Consider the following 23,344-nt stretch of genomic DNA (forward strand, 5'->3'; position numbering starts at 1 on the left):
TTCTCCCTTTAATTTGTCCAGACATCGTGGTGGGCAGTATATAGGTCTCTAGTATTCTCCCTTTAATTTGTCCAGACATCGTGGTGGGCAGTATATAGGTCTCTAGTATTCTCCCTTTAATTTGTCCAGACATCGTGGTGGGCAGTATATAGGTCTCTAGTATTCTCCCTTTAATTTGTCCAGACATCGTGGTGGGAAGTATATAGGTCTCTAGTAGTATCCCTTTAATTTGTCCAGACATCGTGGTGGGAAGTATATAGGTCTCTAGTAGTATCCCTTTAATTTGTCCAGACATCGTGCCAGGTGACATGATGACGTTAAGTAATATCCCTTTAAGGTCCAGGTCTCCCTTTAATGTCCAGGTCTCTAGTAATCTCCCTTTAAGGCACAGGTCTCTAGAGGTCTCCCTTTAAGGTCCAGGTCTCTAGAGGTCTCCCTTTAAGGTCCAGGTCTCTAGAAGCCTCCATTTAATGTCCAGGTCTCTAGAGGTCTCCCTTTAAGGTCCAGGTCTCTAGAGGTCTCCCTTTAAGGTCCAGGTCTCTAGAAGCCTCCATTTAATGTCCAGGTCTCTAGTAGTCTCCCTTTAATTAGTCCAGACATCGTAGCGGGCAGTATGTAAGTCTCTAATAGTCTCCCTTTAAGGTCCTTTTCTGTAATAGCCTCCCTTTAATGTAAAGATCTATGGTAGTCTCCCTTTAATTCGTCCATACATCGTGGTGGCACGAGCAAAAGCGTACCATGCTTAACCAGTGAAGTTGTTATTGCAGTTTTGACCCTAAATATGACCAGGTAGTATGTCAAAATAAAAAGAATAAATAATAGGATGATTTAACATGGATTGATAATTTAGCACAATGAAATGCGAAGTTTAGCATTTTGTTTTCAATTAAGTCAGTCGTTTTAATGATCTCATTGTCAAATTGTTGATTTTGACACTTATGGCGCAACTTGGGGCTCATTGTTTGACACGCATCCCTCCCACACTTTTTAACTTCTGGTCGTGGGGCTTAAGGGTTGTTACCAAAGAAAATTAGCTATTTTTGCTGTGATATATTGCATGGTAATGTTATATTTTTTTCGCCGATGATAACGTATGGTGTATTGTATTATTATACTTTTTTGCCCATGTTAAGATATGGTGTATTGTATTGTTATATTTTTTTTCTTTCGATGAAAACATTAAAAAGTTAAATTGATTTTCTTCTGGGGTGCGTTTCAATAAAGATTTTTATCGTAAATTGAAATTATCTTAGTGTCATAGTTTCATTATTTTATTACATATTTGAGTGAATTGAACTCAAATCAGCATTGAAAATGAACACCAAATTGAGTAAATAAAAATAATTGATGTACATGTACTGTTAATCTTTATACAGGTTTAAGATAATTGAAGTTACGACTAAAATCCTTTATTGAAACGGCCCCCTGGGGGGGAGAAGGGGGAGGGGGTTCAACTCAAACCTTCTAGTGATTATCACGTAGATTCTTGGGAATAAGGCACTATTTTATGTTTGAAGCTCTTAGCGAATGGACTTCATTTTTGGGACTCGTTCCCGTTTTACATGTTCAGACACTCAAATAAATGTTTTAATTTCAAATGCGAAAAGAATGCTAGTAACAAGATAACACATCATAACGCGCTCTGTTTTTAACAATCTCTAAAATAGGCTTAATTTCGCCCAAAAGCGTAAGTAAGCTATTTATAATTAAATAACTTTATTTTTCAAATTTTATTCAAATGTTTATCTGTCAGTTGCTCTTTGGTGTGTTTCAAAAAAGTGAATAAAATATTTCAATTTCAGAAAAAAAAAATGTTGCAGACAAAAGTCTGTGACCGGCTCCCTTTAAGTTCTTGAAAATAAAATAGCATACAGTATAAAACCATTAAATTTATAGAATTCTTTCTTTACTGGGATACGAAGAAAAGCACCGGTAATTTTACGTACACTTGATAAGTAATTTCTTATATGGAGTTTTCTGTCTCTATAATCAGACGATTTAAATGCATTTGAAGCGGCCTGTTGTCTAAGTGTATTGCATTTAAAAACATCAAGTGTTTTGTATTTATACACAAAGTTCAATCACGAAATCAATTTAAAATCTCCGACTTTTATTGACCTAGGTAAATCCATTTCAGTTTTCCAATTTGTGAGAGGATTAGAATTATTTAAAACACTAGAGATGGATGGGTCGAATATAAATCTTATTGGTATTTAATTTACAAATCTGATCGGCTCAGTACTAGGCCACTTCCATTTAAGTATTTTGTCAGATTCATTTGACGAAAGGAAATTGAAAGTGGCGGATCTAAATTTAAATAGATATTTTATTAGTCTTATTAAATCATTTATATTAACAAAAAGGTGTGAATAAAATAAATGGTAAGTAAACATTTATAATACTGTAAACCATGAAGCTATTAAATTCATACGTTACAAGTTTCAAGTTACTAACACTACTACTTCTGCTGCTGCTGCTGCTGCTACTACTACTACTAGTACTACTACTACTACTTCTTCTACTACTACTATTACTATTGTTATTGTTACTGCTTCTACTACCTGTACTTCTACTATTTCTGTTGCTGATGCTGCTGTTGGTGTTGTTGTTGTTGTTGTTGTTGCTGCTGCTGCTGATGTTGTTATAAATGTTGTTGCTACTGCTGATAATAATAATAATAATAATAATAATAATAATAATAATAATAATAATAATAATAATAATAATGATAATGAGTATATATATATATATTTCGGAATTTAAAAAGAAAGTTTGTGGAAGTTATTCAATTAATCAATGAACAATGTCTTGATTTCATATGTTATTACAATAGATGTCTTGACATTTAAAGACCGGCTTCTCTCAGACTGTTACATGTGTGCATGGTTTTTAAAGCGCTCTAATAAAATCAAGCGTTTTCCGAATAATGGCTCCATAAGGGCACGCCACACACTACCGCTGTACCTCACCGTGACTAAACAGGGACACAATTGACAACGGCGAGAAAGTCGTCGGAGATCCGTCGAGAAAGCACTTGAAAAATCACAATTTGGCGTAGAAATACCGATGAAGAACCGGCGTAAGAGCTGATAAGTTACCGAATACCTCTTTACTGACATCGATGTTTTACCAAGGCGCCGCCGTTGTTTAACCGATGTGCCACCGTTTACCGCAGCTGTAGCGGAGTGGTACTGTTGTTCTGCCGTTGTTTAACCGATGTGCCACCGTTTACCGCAGCTGTAGCGGAGTGATACTGTTGTGCTGCCGTTGTTTAACCGATGTGCCACCGTTTACCGCAGCTGTAGCGGAGTGGTACTGTTGTGCTGCCGTTGTTTAACCGATGTGCCACCGTTTACCGCAGCTGTAGCGGAATGGTACTGTTGTGCTGCCGTTGTTTTACCGATGTGCCACCGTTTACCGCAGCTGTAGCGGAGTGGTACTGTTGTGCTGCCGTTGTTTAACCGATGTGCCACCGTTTACCGCAGCTGTAGTGGAGTGGTACTGTTGTGCTGCCGTTGTTTTACTGATGTGCCACCGTTGACTGGAGCTGTAGCGGAATGGTACTGTTGTGCTGCCGTTGTTTAACCGATATGCCACCGTTTACCGCAGCTGTAGCGGAGTGGTACTGTTGTGCTGCCGTTGTTTAACCGATGTGCCACCGTTGACCGGAGCTGTAGCGGAGTGGTACTGTTGTGCTGCCGTTGTTTTACCGATGTGCCACCGTTTACCGCAGCTGTAGCGGAATGGTACTGTTGTGCTGCCGTTGTTTTACCGATGTGCCACCGTTTACCGCAGCTGTAGCGAAGTGGTACTGTTGTGATGCCGTTGTTTTACCGATGTGCCACCGTTGACCGGAGCTGTAGCGGAGTGGTACTGTTGTGCTGCCGTTGTTTTACCGATGTGCCACCGTTTACCGCAGCTGTAGCGGAGTGGTACTGTTGTGCTGCCGTTGTTTTACCGATGTGCCACCGTTGACCGGAGCTGTAGCGGAGTGGTACTGTTGTGCTGCCGTTGTTTTACCGATGTGCCACCGTTTACCGCAGCTGTAGCGGAGTGGTACTGTTGTGCTGCCGTTGTTTTACCGATGTGCCACCGTTGACCGGAGCTGTAGCGGAGTGGTACTGTTGTGCTGCCGTTGTAGTACCGATATACGGTATGAGTAGCGGAAGTAGTAGCGTATTACATTCCGAAGAACGGTAAAACATCATTAATACTTCGGCAGGACCACAGTATCACAGCTGTAACAATACGATACAAGTTGATTTCACCGGAAGCCATCGATCCATAACGCTGGGCTACCGGTTCTATACCGACATTAACGAAGCCGCACCGGTGAATTGCCGATGCATGTTAAAAATGTATATAAAGGGCCTGTCTAACCTAACCGAATTAGTTGGCCGGAGCTATACCGAAGCTCAAATGAAGCGTAATTCTGGAATCTTAGAACGGCCGCGCAACGTTTTCACATCATTTTGAACGGTATTACATAGTCAGGACATGGTCAATACATAGGCGAAATATACCATCGGCTGTAGCCGTTGCGCTGCCGTAGAGAGCAACGGGACTAAAGCGATAGTAGAACGGCAGTACTCCGGTATCGCTTTGTTAATGTCGGCAGAGCGCCGGAAGCGCACCGTTATGGATCGGCGGTTCTCCGGTGGCCTCAATGTGTACCGTGCTGGAAAAACTGTGATACCGTAGTCTTGCCGATGTAGTAACGATGTACTACAGTTCTTAGCGATGTGCTCCCCTTTTACTACCGGTACTTATACCGTTTATTGGTAGAAACGGCAGCACAACTGCACCACCCCGCTATATCTCCGGTCAGCGGTGGCACATCGGTAGAACACCAGCGGCGCCTCGGTGTAACATCGGTGACAGAAACGTGGTATTCTGTAACACATTAGCTCTTACGCCGGTTCTACATCGGTATTGCTACGGCCAATTGTGATTTTTCAAGTGCGACGTAGCTACGCCGATTTATTCGCCGTTGTAAATTATGTTTTCCGGTTTAGTCCCGGTGAGGTACATCGGTAGTATCTGACAGGACCTTAATTAATGAACAAACGCTCGCTCGTTACGATATTTCACTATGGTTAAAGGTTGTTATGCACCAGTCAATTGTAACCACGCCCCCCCCAGGTCCGGGGAATAGCAGGGACTTTGACTTTCGGTGCAGCCAACCCCGGGTAAAATCCCCGCCCTGCGGGGACAAACAGATGGTAAAATCCCCGCCAAACGCCACCGCACCCCAGGGACCATAGGTAAGGCCCATTCCCCGCTATATTTAAAGCGAAGACAAAACCACCGCATTCACCCGGCACTGCGGGGCCACCTGAAAGGTATAAACACGGCCCATTTCCCCGGCTATCCGGGGCGTGGTTACAACTGACTGGTGCATTAGATGTACTTACGAAAAAAAAACGGCTTGATGCGACGCATCATAATATTGTGTAAGCTACCCACTAAGTGGGCCAGGCACTGTTTATATCTACCGCTTCACCTGATTTAATCAAATAACGGTTGACTGCTGATTTACTGCAATAAATGTATTTGCAAATTTGAGGTTTACTGCATTCTTATTGTAGGGAATTGTATGTTGACCGCTTATAAGTGGTAATTCTATTTCAATTTTAACCATTGTTTGTTTGCGTTAGACAGTAACACATTCTTTGACGTTGGGGTAATGATTAACGAAAGTTCCTGGGCCCATTTCGTCAAGTTCTAGACGTAACTCCGCCTTTGGCGTTTAATTTGCGTTTCACTAAACAATAGTGTAGGAACATAAATCGAACATGTTCCGCCCGTAACTTTACGGGTGTTCCCGGGCACTCTTAAAGTGACACTCTTGTTCAAAATCAATACAAACGCGCACAAAACAAACATAAATTTTGAGTGATAAACCTTTAATTACTTACTAAATAATGAATTTATGGTACATATTAATTACTGATAAGACGATTGTAACCGTGTATTTAATACCTGAACTAGCAAAGATATTAAATGATTGTTGAGTGCTAAAAGATTTACTATGATGTTCTTTTGTCCCATTCGGTAAAAAATACCGTCTTTTCAGCACCTTTATTTCAAATTGAACTCGGAATCCCTCATATGAATCATTGTTTTCGACATTTGTTTTGGTATATTTGTATTAGTGGTGGTAAATCTTATCTGGGAGTAAAAGTGTATCTTTAAGCAGCGTACGATTTACGACTAAGGAGGCGATATTATCAATGTACTTATCGTACGTTCACTCTTTGGAAGCGGTCTTTCTGATTAATTGTGATCTCTATTGCGCAATTAATATCTTTTTTGTCAGTTGAGTCAAAGTTTATTTGATTTTGTTTGAAAAAAAAGACAATTCATTTTGTTACACCCAGTTTATTTTTAATATAAATTCATGATATTACGATATTTTGCCGTACGCTCGTTTTAAAAAAAAATCCTAGGAAAAGGGCTCAGTATAAGCCATTGGCTTTCACCTCAGTTATAAACTACATTTATACTTTTTTTGTAAAACTAGTATAAATAATAATGATAAAAATAAATATTTAGTTTAGCATTCGGGACTCCTCGGCCATTTTCCATCGGAAACAATCTTGGATGTATATATATATACGATTTACAATGTCAGAAATCTAAACATTTAACTACGCTGCAAGAAGATCGCGTACCAATTTCAATTTAGCAGTAAAACTAAATGACTTTACTCCTGGTCATCATAATTATTTATGAAATAAAACACTACAATGGCAATCAATAGTGATACACAAAACACATTAAAAATACTACAATTAATACATATATTATTGAAAATTTACGAACTACTTCTAGTGATATACCGGTATACATCCGAGGTTGTTTTCGATGGAAAAGGGCCGAGGAGTTCCGAGTGTCAGTTTAGGTATCCGATTTTCAATTAAGCCTGTCAATTGATTGAGCCATTGGCGATATAAACGTTATTTCTTGCCGCCGGGTGAACCCATAAACGTTTGATAGGTTACTGTTAACTTACAATAAATAACATAAATAATGTCCAGATGAAATCAAATAAAAGAAAAAAAAAACACGTTATGGCAGTTTGTATAATTGTTCTTTATTTTAACGGGAATAGGACGTGGAATGACGTACTACGCCAAACATGCGTATTTCCATTTCGTTGATGGTGTAGTTGCAAGTTTCCTTTCTCTACACGGCAAACTATTTTAAATGATCCAAACTAATATGGGATCAACAGGCATGAACTACTAAAATGATCATTAAACATGCACTACCTTAAACAGCTCAAAGTTAAATGGGATCCATCGACTTGTTATTTTTTATTTCATAATAACAGTTCTCAACTTCAGTGTATTCTATTTAAAGCATCGCTAACATTGGAAAGTTAATTATTCTTCGTAGATATGAAACTATAACAGTCTTTCTAGCACACCGGATAGGCATTTCCGGTGAATTCAGCCGTGCTGGAAAACTCCATCTGGCATCCCCCCATGCCAGATGAGTCACGCGCTGTGACGTAATACTTTTCATTTCTTCTATTTTACATTTTATGTAACCAAAATTATGAGATTTCAATAGATGAGTTCCATAACTATTAACTTTACAAAAAGACACCTTCAAAACAAAACAAAATAACCCTTAAAAGACGTGATACTGAAGGCACTTCTTGTCGTATGCAGTAAATAAAAATTACTGCGCGTCATGACGTCAGCTAAAATCATCGCACGTGCTTTTTGGTGAAATCTACAAAACAGCGCTTTTCTATGCCGGAACGGGAACACATGACAGATATTATAAGTCTCTGTCACTATGTGAAGATATTTTCGAAATGTTTTGGAACAATGCCAGGACAAAGGCACCGAATTCTATGGTCCGCTTAATATTACATCCTAGTTTAGGGTTTCATCCTGAACTGGAAGCTTATTTAAGGTCAAGATTATCAAATTTGCTTTGCAGTATGCGGTCGACTGCTGAACTCACAGTGCAAACATGCCAAGCGATTTCTTGAGGTCATAGAACAATTTCAAGAGGATCTTAATGCGTCTAAGGTTGAGTTTATTGGTCCTTAAGTAGTAGAATACATGTAATATTAGTCTTTCTATACCTACCTGTCCTAGTTGGAGACAGGTTACTGATTTTGTTTGACGGTTATAAAATGGAAAGCTTTTATTACATATTGTTTAAGGGCAGTTTTTATCCCCTTGCAAATATTTGGTGAATAGAAATAACTTTTGTTTATTTATACATTGACACCTGACTTTGGAAATCTTTATTTGTATATGTATTTACTATAAGTGGTCAAAATATTATTTTGTCCAATGAGATCGCAGTATATTTCAAATTTGCCAATACATTTATTTCAGTAAATCCGCAGTCAGCCGTTATTGATTTTAATCAGATGAACCGGTATATATAAACAGAGGCTGGCCTACGTTGTGGGGTGTTTACACCATAGAATGTAGACTACTCAAAAGTGAAAGGTTGATAGTGTGTACTTACACAAAATAGATTGTTATGCGACTGTGTCGCATCAAACCATTTATGTTTGTAAATTTTATATACTAAAAACCTTTATCTATTACTTACAAGGCGACTATAAATTAATTGCTAGATTTTCATCCCCGCCCGCCCCCTCTTTGCTCCGCCAACCCTTAAATTTCATTGACTCAGATGCAAAGGTTGAACTGGGCTCTGTTTTTGCGTATCAGTCCGGCATTGTACGGGAACGGCTGGTGTCGATGTAAATCATTCACATGCGAAAAAGAAGAATTGCTGCGATGCTGTTCGTGGTTCGTCTAGAAACACATGTATCTGGTCCCTTATGCAATAAGAAATAAACTCATATTCAGCGGTGAAACAGTCATCTAAGAAAATAAAAAGTTATAAAGATGCACTCTTACTCCCAAATAAGATTTACCACATTTAATAATATTTTTCAAAAAAGGATGACTAAATGTCGAAAACAATGGTTGTTTAAAAGGAAACCGAGTTTAATTTGAAACAAAAAATGAGCATAAAACACGGTATTTCTACTTTATGAGACTATAGTAGACCACAGTGAATCTTTTAGCATTCACCAATCATTTAATATGTTTGGGCTTTCTGGTATTAAATACGTGTGTATGTATTGATTTTGAATAAGAGTGTCACTTTAAAACCAAAAAAAAAGATGAAAAAATATAGCAATTAATTTAAATTGGCTTAATATGTTAGAATACAACTTTGCAATATAAAATTTTAAACTACAATGTTATCATAATTAATTATTTTCTGTTGCTCCTACAATGAAAAAGTCGAGTAATCCCAGGTGAAAATATTTCTCTATTTTCGTCAACAGTGCGCTACCAAATCTTGTCCTATTCAAATTAAACCATGAATCATTCCCACTATCTTACATTCTTTTAATATCACAAATATGATGAATATTTATTACATTAATTTATCATCACAACGAAAAGATGCTAAGACATTTCTATTGGCCCATCTAGCACTTCAAAGAGGGTTCAAATTTCGAAGCTAATTGTTATTCTGCACGAACAGTTGGCGATAAATCCTGGGATAAACCTTTCCATTTATAGTGCTTTATCGCCGACATAAAATTTGTATTATTTCTGTTCGCTTTTCACTTCTTTCTGTCAGGCATAAATGTTTAAACTGCGACGACAGCTTTTAACATTGCTTGCAGAGGAATAGACGAATATAATTGTTATTTTGAAAGCTTGTTTTCTTTAATCTGTAAGTTGTTTACAACCATTAACGGATTATTTCATTATACTGACGCACTTGTTCTTTTTGTAACGCGGGAGTGTTTCATAAATATTGTTTTAATTCGTTTGCTTAAAATCAGCCTTAATTCCCATGGATTTACATGAAAGTTGAATGATCTGTTCCTCTTTTGACCAGTGTTGTTTTAAAGGGACGTGCTCATGTTTTGGGCCAAAAATTTGTTTCTCTGTAAATTCATCTAAAACACTTATTTTAAAATAATTTTACTCAATGCTATCGAAATTGCAAAAAATATACATTTTTGTGGAAAACATATTTTTGGTTTTATCGGGGTGCGATACCGATATAGTCAAGGAAAAATGAGAAAACTGGCAATAAAACCTTCCGCCCACAAAGACTCATACACAAACAGAAGGGTAGCTTAACCTTTAAGCTTTTGGTGTATCGCGTAAATAAAACGCTTTTCAAAATCGTGTACTTCAAAGACAATATTTAAGCATATAACAACATTCGCAGAGCAGTTTCATCCATCAGTATCTTATAGATTTTAACACTTCTAATGATTTACCACACTTTATTTCGTCTTACAATTGCATTTTATTAAAAAAATCATGAGCGAGTCCCTTTAACTGGATCAACTGAATTGGTTCAAATCAACTTTGATTCTCAAGGAATGACATGATAGTTGTATAATCTATATATCTTTTGACCACAAATGTTCAGCGCTGTTATAAATATTTCAACAGAAATAACTGTTATTATATTTGGTGTAACTATCACATTTGTAAACTAGATAAAGGTAAGTCTTTCTTTTAAATAAAAAAATGTGATAATACTTAAATGTGTATTTAAATGGATCTAAAATGTCTTATTAATTTCAAAAAATGTTAAAACGATTAGATCTTTTAATTTTTACAACAATGGAACCAATGTGTTTTGTTAATGTGATACTCTTATTCAAAATCAATACATATACATGTATAACAAACATCAAATTTTGACTGATAAACCTTTAACTAACAAGATTGTAACCGTGTATTTAATAGCAGAAAGCGCAAAAATATTAAATGATTGATGACTGCTAAAAGATTTTCTGTGGTCTACTTTTGTCTCATACGGTAGAAATACCGTGTTTTATGCTCATTTCTTTCAAATTAAACTCGGTATCCTTCATAAGAACCATTGTTTTCGACATTTATTCATCCGCTTTGGAATATTTAAATAATATTATTAATTGTAGTAAATCTTATCTGGAGAAAGATTGCATCTTTTTTTTTTGCAGGGACAATTCTTTTCAATCTTAGATAAATTTTAACAGTTTAAAAGTAAAACATCCCTTTGAATAAAAATCGTTAATTTTAAATGAATTAGTTTTAAAAAGAGGCACGCACGACGCATTCAAATTTACATATAAAAGAATACCAAATGAACCTTTTAAAGAATGGTAATTTCAATTGATTTGCGTACATTTTGATTGTGGGCGCGTTTGTTAGGAATTTTGTTTCAACAAACAAAAGTACTCTATTTTGATGTTTGTTTTATAGGGATTTAAATGGAACAGTTTGATTTTGACCTAATGGACTTTAAGTGGCCAATGTATGAAAACAGACAGATCAATTTTGGTTTACAATTTCAACTAAAGAAAAGTAAATTTTATTTGATATGGTTTTAATGGATATTCTATACAATCAGTTTACGGAATACGGTTTGAACATGGTCACTGTCATTAGTAATGAAGTACATATTAGGGCATTTTTATTTTGTTGACTAGAAGTGTTAATCGAAGTTGAAGCATTTATTTATGTACTGTGAAACTGTTTTTACTTTAGCCAGGTTTGCTTTTTTAATTTCAAATTTAGGTAATTTTAGTATGTTTATCATATGCCATAAAAGGATATAAAACAATATTTCAATGTCGTTTTTCGGTAAAGCGCGCTCAATAGTTTCCGGATGTAACGTAATTTCGGAAATGGCGTCGTTGAAATTATGGCTTAGCCCTGTGCGCGCTGATGTTTGTTTGATTCAGACTTAAGAACGGGCTTAGTTTTCAAAACAACTGTTTAAAACAGCGACAAAGCAAGTTTATTTTGCTGATAAATCTTCATAAAGTACCGGAAAGCATATACAAATGTGAAATATTGCAAATGAATATTAACATTTTTTCTTTCTTTTTACAGACAACAACCAATTCTCCAAAAGGAAATGAATAGACAACAAGTCTGCCCAACGAAGATCTAGAATACAAAACATTTTTGTTCTTTCTGACCGACGCAAATGAAAACATTAAACATGAATCCCAGCAGTAAACGAGGCAGAAGTAAAGATGGAGTTACCGTGCAGCGTTCTGAGTACAGCGACGACATTCTACGCAACAACCGACACTCAGGAAATCGTCTTAGAAATGACCTCACTTACTACGACAGAGCTCAAAAAGTGATTATGAAAGACCTCGGGAAAGAGGCCGTTCATTTACAGAGCAAACTGGAGAGTGACAGGAAAACGCTCGCACTTGGATTGTATGGTTCTCAAATAAATAAACCTGGACCGCCATCAAGCAGGAAATACACGCCGTCTTCATCCAATGTGTATAAGCAAACACCGCGATCAACCACTACGGCAGAAACCAAATTTCCATGGGAGAAAGACGCTGCTAACAAAGAGACAACTGCTGATAGGGGCTCGTCTAATATTGAGTCCGCGCGGACAAAAAGTAGTGCGCGTATGGCGCATTTATCTGGGTTAAGTGTAAATAGACCACCGGCCGATGATTTTCTGACAAGCATACTAAACGAAGCTATGGCCGACGAACTCTTGTACACACAGAGTGTTGAAGCATCGTCACCCTACAGAGTTGAATCTACATCGAAAACTCCGCGTTCCTCGCGTAGGAAGACGAAAACCCCAAGGTCGCGAATGCTCCTTGATCCTCGGGACTCAATAGTAAACTCTCTGTCTAACGCTACAGTAGAAACGGATGAAGTGATTTATTGAAACATATTTGAGTCAACAGTAAGGCATCATTTGCAAAATTTCAATAATCGTTTCAAGTTTCATATTTCTTTTCATATTTCATTTCATATATATATCTATAAATATGTCATGACATTTGAACATAAATGAGTTCAAAGTGGTCGCATAACTTGGTTAACCCTGGTGTTTAAATTATTGTTAAATAGTCTAATTTGGTCAAACGTAGTAACAAAATTATATTCATTTATGAATTAATATAAAACTTGGTTTATAACACGGACCAAAGAGGTATTCTATTTTGTACGAATGGTCCCATAGACTACTTGTACCTTAGATTAATGGTCCCTTAGACTAATGGTACCTTAGATTAATGACCCCTTAATATTATGGTCCATGATACTAATGGTCCCTGAGACTTATGGTCCCTTAGACTAATAGTCCCTTAGGCTAATTGTCTCTCAGACTTATGGTCACTGAGACTAATGGTCACTGAGACTAATGGTCCCTGAGACTAATCGTATCATTATCATAAGTAGAGATATGTAATATCCTATTAGAATCAATGAGCTAGGTTCATTTTACATTGATTCATACTTTTATATTTTATTGTTATCATTTTGAAAGTTAATTCTTTATTTGGTGCCATTGTTTTCTGGGCCGATTGTTGAGAACGGTGTTAAAGTTAAAAACGCGATTAACAATATCGTTGTTAACATTTAAAAGTGAACTATTTGGTGACGTTCTCACAAAATATTACCTAGTGCAGCTGAAACAGTTCTCTCTCAATAATTGTAAGAAATACAGCAGATCATAAGTGTATCCAATCAAAATTATTGTAAGAAATACGGCAGATCATAAGTGTATCCAATCAAAATTATTGTAAGAAATACAGCAGATCATAAGTGTATCCAATCAAAATTATTGTAAGAAATACGGCAGATCATAAGTGTATCCAATCAAAATTATTGTAAGAAATACCGCAGATCATAAGTGTATCCAATCAAAATTATTGTAAGAAATACAGCAGATCATAAGTGTATCCAATCAAAATTATTGTAAGAAATACAGCAGATCATAAGTGTATTCAATCAAACTCCAGAGCAGTAGCGATTTAAGAGTTTACAAAGATGAGGTTAACAACGCTGTTTACTTTAACAAAGTACTGGATAATCAGCCCGTTGTGTAATTGTTATACAGTTTTTGTTGTCAAATGTTATTGATTCTGTTAAATATATTCATTGTCTAGTGCATATTCGCACAACATGTTTTAAACACGGTGTTTGTATACTAGTATATAATCATATTAATGTCATTACAATATCAAAATCATAATATCGTGTGTCTCTTTTTCTGAGCGCTGTGATAAGCAGCATCATATCATTCCTTTGTGCGCAGTAGGTGATGTTTAGAAAGAAATCAAGATTGTGGTTTGCGATGTCTTCGCATATACTAGTTTCTTTCAGCTCCTTTTTACGAAAACTGAAAGCTTTTACGTAGAATCACTATCAATTCCGTTTCCGTTTCCGGGGTAAAAACCAGTACTGGGGTCGTATTCAATAAGAAACTTAAGTATAAGATTAGAAAATAAGTGTTTTGATTGGCCTGTATATTTAGCTGACCAATTTGCTGAATGGAATCACTGAGGCATGTCTAAGGTTATGGGTCAGATAAGACCAATATTGAATACTGGCCCAGGCTGGTGTCAATGCAGGTGAAGCTCGAACCCTCAACCTCTTGGATGAGAGGTGGACATCTCTACCACAAGACCACTCTAAATATTGCGATGTCTTGCTACTGCTTTAATCTTATCTAACAATAGGTGCGTTTTGAAAGACACTACTCTCCAACAAATGTTTATGGTGGACCCCAAGCTGGCTAAAATACGAAATGAATATGCTCTAGTGTTAGTTTAAATCGGGTCACCTCGGCCATTATCCAACAGATATGACCTCGAAAATAAAACACGGTCTTTAAAAATTGTTCATGACGGTGCCCATACTGGAAACGTGTTGTATGTGTTTTCAACCGCCAAAAATCGTATTGACAACATGGCGAAGAGTATTTAGCTGTTTGTCTTTTGATTTGAAGCTTATATCAGTTTTATTCGAAGCGTTATTACGACACGAATCAAAACCATTCATTTCAAGACATTGTTGACGTTATATAGGTCTTCTTAATCAAAGCTCAAAGATCAAACTATTTCCCCGACCTGGGGGCCGTGGTTACAATTGACTGGTGCATTAGCGTAATGATAATTAAGGTAATCGCCTTCGGCCTCATCACATACTCGTATATCTTGAAGCCTATTTACGATATCTATCCCTAAGCCGAGTTCATACGACACAACGAGTACTTCGATTACAGCATTCGGAGCTCCTCGGCCATTTTATCGGAAACAACCTCGGATGTGTGCAGGTACATCAGTTGAAGTAGTTCGTAAATTTTTGAATTATATCATTAATTAAATGTAGTGTTTTATAGTTGTATTTATTGATCTAAGTTTAAATTGATTGCCATTGAATTGTATTATTGCAAACATATTTAAGAATCCCAAGAGTAATATCACAAAGTTTAACTGCTAAATAAAATTACTACGCGATCTACTTGCAGCGGACTTAAACGTACCACTTTTTCAGTATGTAAACCGTCCAAATACATCCGAGGTTGTTTTTGAAAAAAAAAATGGCCGAGGAGTTCCGAATGCGATTACAGGTGATCTACTAATGCCACGCCGTCTACTAAGGCCTAAAACAATAATTTGGTTAGGGTTACATCCTTTTAAATATTAGATAGGGTAGGTAGGCTTTTTTATTATTGTTTTTTTTTTATTAGGTTTATATAAGAATTTCATTTTCATCAAAACGGAATGGTGTTAAAGTTATCTTCTGTATAACATTTAAGGTTTTAAACTACGTATTGAAAAGGAATTAAAAAATAAAAATATTTTTTTTTTTTTTTTTTTTTCAAACTGACTATAAAAACGGAAGGGTCGGCGCCTATTCCGTAAGTAGGGTCGGGTAACCCGAACCAAATGATTTCTTTTTAGGCCTAATGTTATACATGTAGTTGTTTTATGAAGTCGTTTCAGAGCAATTATTCTAATTTACAATGGGTTTATTTTCATACAAACAACGCGGAACTCATGGGTTACAATAGCATAACAAAAGTGCAAGAGATTTGGCACAGGAATAAGAAAAGCTAGATATGTAGACCATATTTAATCATGATTAATCCTAAATCACTTCTTGCACAATGCACTTATTAAACCATAAGCTAATGCCTCATCGACCCAGTAGGGTCTGTTTGTTCTTTAAATGAGTCCATGGTCAATCTTAATATCGTTTTATTAACTGAATGGATTTAATGAAGCGAGTGCCAAATGGAAACCATGCAGTTAAATGTTAATTTTCAGTACTCACTATGCTTTGATCTTTCATTCTATATGTTAGTTTTTCATTAAGATACAAACATCCTTATTTAAAGTCGGGTATATGTTAGCAGAAACATTAGCTCATTGAACTATTTCCCGACATGAGTACAAACTTATACATAACATGTCAAAACATAACAAGAGCTGATGACCTGGAAATAAAAGCATTTAGATCTAAATGTACAAAAAATACAATATTGGAACAACTATTTACAAGAGCCGTTTCATAATATATCCATGCATAAAATTACAAAAAAAGTAAGATAAAGCACTGTATACAGTGATAACATCAACTAGTTTTCCCGGTTGCACGCGCAATCCACACGCGCACGGTTCCACTTGTTGACATTCCACTGTAATATGATCACTTCTTTCAAGAGTATAAGTTAAGATACTCGTATGCATTTAAGACAGCATAATTGCAAGTTGCATTATATTCCTGGGAATCACAGCATGGTACAGTGGTGTTGTTAGTAAATATGTTATAATTAATTTAGCTTCCTAGAAAAAACCCTTTGGAAACTATTCCTGAGACGAGGTACTTAATTGATCATGTCATTTAAATACTATTAGATTTTGCTGGTATTATTAGAAACAATAGCGTACAAGGGCATGGTTGCGCCTTCCCTACCTACAGGTAACCATCCAAATATCTGCTCGGCCACCATCCAGATTGGTAGTATGGTGTATGTAAGGGTTCAAAAGTTCAGAATGTACGTTGAGCCCATAATTTATTCTGTATGAAACAGTGAAATATCATATTTGTTTTACTGATAAATCTGTATAAGTTACAGGATTGGATTTGACAAATGGAGTGTTTTTATTGGCAACCAGGCCCCAAACCTACCCGTCCGTGTACTTGAACGGTATTAAGTTTGATTGGTCTAATTGCGCTTTTTTGTTTATTGTTCCACGTTCACGCCTACGTAACGCCAGCTCCACCAATTATCGGTGGTGCAATGAAAATATGCTGTACCTTATGTTTACTTGATCACAAGTGAGTATTCTATCTGATATTTTTTATTAAAAAGACATCTCGTATTTCAAACATCGGAGAAGGTGGTACCGTGTAAGAACACTTTCTATTGGGTGCACATCACCTACTTCGTTTCAATATAGTGTGCGAATAGTGGTGCTACTAGTTTTTCTTCCCGATCCGGACCTGAGAATATTTTGATAAGAGCGAGCATTTTTAACTACACATCGGTGCAAAGAAACAACGCAAGAACATTTGGATGCATGCAGATAGAACTGTTTTGTAAGTACTTATGCCAGCATACTTAAAAAACTTGCAAGCTCTTTTAAATAGGAAATATGCACATATTTTTAAAATTGGTGGTGCTCTAGTGATGGCGTTCGGATATATTCTTCATATATGTCCATTTAATAAAACACCCATGTCAAATATAAGTCAAACATACGCGTGCACAAAGAAACAATAGACACAGCTGCACCACAAAAGTGTCGACAGCTCATTTTCTTCGCACCACCAATCAGTGGTGGAGCTGCCGTTTAGTGGGCGTGTCGTTGTAGAGTGTTTTTTCATTAATTAATATTCGTGTTAGAAAGGTTACAGGTAGTCATTAAGTAACATTCGCATGCAGCAACATTGCAATATACAGACTTTAGCTAATGAACGATGTCTGACAATAGATACAAATTTATTTTTCACCCACTACCCTCGTACTCGCGAAGGGAGTAGATCTAACAAATTATTCTGTTTAAATGTGGTATTATCACAACAAATTCAAATTTATTGGGATTAGCTTTATGTATCTGTTTGCCAGTTTTAACCAGAGAATGACGTCATGACGGATTTTAATTTTGTTGTCTAATACTTAAGTGACTTTTATGACTTACGTTTATGGCTCATAAACCAAACATTAATATTAAACCAAATTCTAAGGACACACACCCAGTAGACAATGCAATGCTTATGACGTAGATAGGGACACGTTGCGTACATTTATCAAACTTCTAATTACCCGATTTCGCCAGATTTATTTAGAACTAGACTGGAGTAATGGTTCCACTTGGAGCAAAGTAAGACGTTTGTTCCTATGGTAATCTCATTTAAGTCCCACACAATGGATATGTTCTGGACTCAAATGCGAATTTAATTTCAACAAAGCAATAACTTTACCCTTCTCAAAGACAATGGTTCCAACAGGAATAATGTAAGGCATTTGTTCTTATTGTGATCCCCATTAAATCCTACACAACATATCCACTGGAATCAAATGAGATTTTTAAGCAATAACGTTACTCATCTAACGGACAATAAAGAGTGAAGATTTTCGTTCTTAGTGTTCATTTATCGTTAACTATTCAGCTGAGTCCTCATATTGAGTGCACATGTCAGCATTGTTCATAACTTTCTTGAAGTTAAAGGCATAGTTTAATCCTTTTATTGGTGACCCCCCCAAAAAATAAAAAATAAAAAAATAAATAAATAAAATAAATAAATAAAAAAATAAATAAAAAAAAATAAAAATAAAAAAATAAAAATAAATAATAATTAAAAAAACATAAATGGCTCTGAGCCTATAAACAAATACACAGGAAATTGGCCCCTACTGTGACATCTGTACGATGAGCAGGAGATGCACAGCAGGGGATTTTCATGCTAAACATTCCTTAAACTAGGCCTTTAACTATATTGTTAACGGCATCGTTGTTAACTTTCAAATCTGTATTGCACTTGAACTAAAACGGATACATTTGTGATCTGCAGTTTTTTTACAACGTTCGAGATACCTGTTTCAGCTGTACGTGTTACATTTAATTATATGAACATTTTACAAAACAGTCCACCTTTTATAGTTAACAACGATGCTGTTAACAACGTTGGTAACTTGAGGGAAGTTCTGAACAGTCGGCCCTATATGTCTGCTGAAAACAAAGCTAAAAGAGAAACGGTTCTATCTTTAAATGCTATTTACATTTAATGGGCCGATTGTTCAAAACGTTGTTAATGTAAACAAAGGGATTAAGGAGATCGTTCTTAACTTTTAAACGCGACTTGGTTGATAGTGTACTTTATATCTAAATAAAACATGTACAGCTGAAATAGTCATCTCAAGACTTGTTAGAAGTACTGCAGATCACAAATGTATGCATTGAAATTCCAGAACATTAAATATATCAAAGTTAACATCGGTAACGTTAACAACGACGTGAGCATTCCTCGATGATGACGACTGCAACGAGCTATGCTTATTAACCGTGAGATCTCTAACGAAAAGCAGAATCTCTAAACTAAAATATATATCTTCAAGGGACGTAATCAAAGCAAAATACCAACGTTCTATTCTTGGTGAGTATGTACCTTGAATAATATATTTTCAAGTCTCATTATTTTAAGGATTTCGTGTGCATTGGTAACATGATCTAACCAAGATCTTACCGTACTGATTTACTGTATGGTTTATTTTAAGATCGGATTATGGTATAGGTAACTAATTTTCTTTAAAATGTTTTTGAATGACACATTTGTTTTTTATTCAATTTGCAGGTTTAAAGCTGCACTTTCACAGATTGAACGTTTTGACAACTATTTCATCTTTTGTCTTGGAACGAGCCAATTTTTGCGAAAATCCATGGAAACCAATTATATAAGACTGCTGACAAAAAGTAGATCGCAGATTTGTTTTATTTAAGTTCAAAAATTGATCTTTTTATGCATTTTTTCTTTAACCGTTAGTAACGGTTTAAGCCATAAAACTTTATTTTTCGAACGGAAATATAAAAATCTGCGATCTGATTTTTTTCAGCAATCCTATATCATTGGGTTGTAGATATCTTCGCAAAAATGTGCCCTTTCCAAGACAAAAAATAAAAAAAAAGTTGTAAAAATGGGAAATCTTTGAGAGTGCAGCTTTAAAAACAACGCACTCTGCTGCAATATCAAATAACATAAATTTAAATCAAACACAAATACAGTGAGTTATAGCATGCTAATTATTCAGTTGTTGTTGTAAACAAGGCGATTTAAAAAAAAATAATATCATGATCTGGTTTCTTTCTTTTATTGAATGTAATCGTTGGGGGGGGGGGGGGGGTAGACTTTATACCGCAAGTAAAAAAACGCTGTGACACGCTTGAGCCTATGACTTCGCGTACACGAGCATGTGTACTCTAACCTTTAAGAGTCTGGTGTGACCTTGACCGTTGAGGTATTGATCCTGGACAAGGTGTCACTGCACATCGTCGCAATGAGGACAACATTTGTACCAAGTAATATGGTAATCCATCCATGCATAAGTAAGTTATAGCCCGCACACGAGCATGTGTATTCTAAACTTTAAATGTCTCATGTGACCTTGCCCTTTGAGATATGGGCCCGGGTAAATGTCACTGCACATCTTCCCAGTGAGGACAACATATGTACCAAGTAATATGGAAATCCATCAATGCATAAGTAAGTTATAGCGCGGACACGAGTATTTGTACTCTGACCTTTAAAAGCCTCGTGCGACCTTGACCTTTGAGGTATTGACCAGGGTCAAGATCACTGCACATCGTCTCAATAAGGACAACATTTGTACCAAGTAATATGGTAATCCATCAATGCATAAGTAATCTATAGCCCGCACACGAGCATGTTTACTCTGACTTTTAAGTGTCTCGTGTGACTTTGACCTTTGAGGTATGGACATACGGAGCACTCTGGCTATTTGATGTCGTCGTATCATGGCTATTATCGGAACAAAGAACTCGTTCGAGTCGACAGTAACCCTGAAATAGCGGAACGAAGTAATGGCGCTGACCAGAATTATGATTTGTTTTACGTTGCTCAAGCTTTTGTGGCTCGTTAAAATGCCCTCCCTATAGCACGAATAAGGCGTTAACATACGTTATGTGTTCTACATAAAAAGGGGCTATATTCTTTTGTACCAATGTACATGCGTATGAGACGCATTCTGCTTGTAAGGGTCTTCTGGCATTTAAACATGTAAAATTGAAACATATTATTGGATGAAATTACGCAAATGAAAGCAGCAGAATATTGTATGCATTTTATAATTTACTTTCACCATCAATTTGTCGTTAAAAGTAATTTAATTCAATTTTAGTTTTGGTTGCATTGAAAGTTAACTTGTTCAAACCAGTTTGTTTTTCATTAATTCTGTGATGATCATGACTAGGTGTGTGAAGCGTGTGAAAAGTGTAAGTCTTGTGTTTTGGCACTACTAGCAGTACAAAAACGCTTAATATAGTACCAAGTATAAAATATTCACAACACTTATTGACTAAGTTTAATATGTGTATGCTTCTCAACTATATGTGTCACCTTGTTATATTATATATTTTCACTATTTTAACACGCTTTCATTTTAAAGAGTGTATTTGAATTGTGTTAAACTCTAGAAAATCGGGGGAAAATGTTTAATGTGTTTAATGTTAATCACAAGAGAATGACGAAAATAAAGATATAGCGATCATGAACAATTATCCATGCGAAAAAAATGTTGAGGCAATGTCATAGCTTTGGCGTGGTTGTCGGCGTCGCTGAATAATAAAACAACAAAAGATATTGCCCCCTGTCAAACTATGTTTGCATTCAACTTAAGGTCTATACATTACCTTCTTTTAAAGCTAGTCATTATTGATTCAGCGTCTGAATGTTCTCTATTGAATAAATGATGACAACATATCCTAATGCATAGAATGTTTGTTTGTTCTGGACATTGATAGTTAGGATAAGAGAACAGTACTTAACTTATTATGATATGTGCCATATGTACACATTATGGAGTTATAATAATGATCCCCCGCCGAATCGAAGGTTTCGGGAGGGGGAGATATTGTTTTGACGTTGTCCGTCCGTAATTCCGTCCATCCGTCTCATTTGTTTCTGTCTGAAAATGATAATGCTCAAACTTGGTCAGAATTTCCTCCTTCATAATATATCGGCCGCTTGTAAATGTTGATGACATGGGGTGAAAAACAAGGTCACTAGAAAATCTTATAAAAACATATTTGCATCACACCGGCGTTATGACATTTGTTCAAATATTTATAAAACATTATCATCATGTTTTCATTGATAAACTTTTCGATTAATGTGAAACTATGTAAGGTGTTGTCAAAAGGTCAAATTTTAGATATTTTTTTCTGTAACCATATCATCGATACGATATCTTGGTAGGGATTGGTTAGATTATGTTTAAAGTTGGTCAGAATGTTCCCCTTATATCAAGATCCAACAGACAACTGATATTTTAAAAAGTACTCTGGTTATAAGATTGATTTCCCTTTATTTTTGGCCAGATTTTATGGAAAACAAAATTTAATCTGAAATAAAGCGACGTTTAACCACTCAAGGCAGCCATCGAAAAAATGCACTCAGTTTGGCACGGTGCTGGTATGTAGCGTTGGGAAGTTAACCATTTTATAATAATCAATACTACAACTCCCCATTCAGTTACCTGTCCAATCTGGCGACATTCCTTTTGGCGCTTTTGTACATGTAATATTTGGCATTGAATTAGCATACATATGCTGCAATTCACAACAGCGATTGTGTTTCGATTCACCAAAAGTTCTCAAAATATCAGTCGGTTCTTATTCTAAGAGTTGAACAACACATAAATGTAATTACATAATGTATTTCAAACATATACTGAACGGTTTAATACAAATTATACACGAGATTAAAATAGTAGGCAACGGTTGCATGTTTTGATATCTGATTAACAAATTGATGTTGAAATTTCGTAAACACAATGGCATTGCCTAACGTGGCATAACTTCAGATTTGTATAAAAACGAAATCATAGACTACGTTACTTTTGAGTTTAATCTGTAAATATATACGTAGAATTGTAAATATTTTGCTTTGTAAAAGTATTAAGAATATTCAAAAAACTGTTGTAAAAACTGCTTTGGCAGCTTACAAGCAACTTGTTAATTCACTTTTCATATAAAATCAAAGTTTCCATTGCATGACTATAAACCTTGCGAGAGTGCCTTTCACAAACAATGATATGTTCATCATTTCTATTAGATTTGAAATTTTAAGATAAAAATAACATGCCATTAAAACGTTTGCAGATAAAACGGAGAGTGTATGGAGTGTTGACTAAACAAAACTATCACAAACACTTAACGAAAAGATACAAGATTATTCATCAAATATTTTATCTTTAAAGACATAACAGTATTACGGCTTTGTCAGGTGTAATTCCATGACAATAAGCCGTTAGCAGTACCCAG

At 35.9% G+C, this 23,344-nt stretch overlaps 1 protein-coding gene across 1 annotated transcript; it reads left to right on the forward strand.

The window, feature by feature from the left end:
• Positions 1–2,300: 2,300 nt before the first annotated feature.
• On the forward strand, positions 2,301–12,717 carry LOC128205328 (uncharacterized). Its single transcript, XM_052906862.1, has 2 exons — positions 2,301–2,381; positions 11,904–12,717. The coding sequence occupies exon 2, from the start codon at positions 12,001–12,003 to the stop codon at positions 12,715–12,717; it is 717 nt and encodes a 238-aa protein (XP_052762822.1). The 5' UTR covers positions 2,301–2,381; positions 11,904–12,000.
• Positions 12,718–23,344: the final 10,627 nt, after the last annotated feature.

Source organism: Mya arenaria, chromosome 10 (genome assembly GCF_026914265.1).
Source record: "Mya arenaria isolate MELC-2E11 chromosome 10, ASM2691426v1".
Lineage (NCBI taxonomy): Eukaryota > Metazoa > Mollusca > Bivalvia > Myida > Myidae > Mya > Mya arenaria.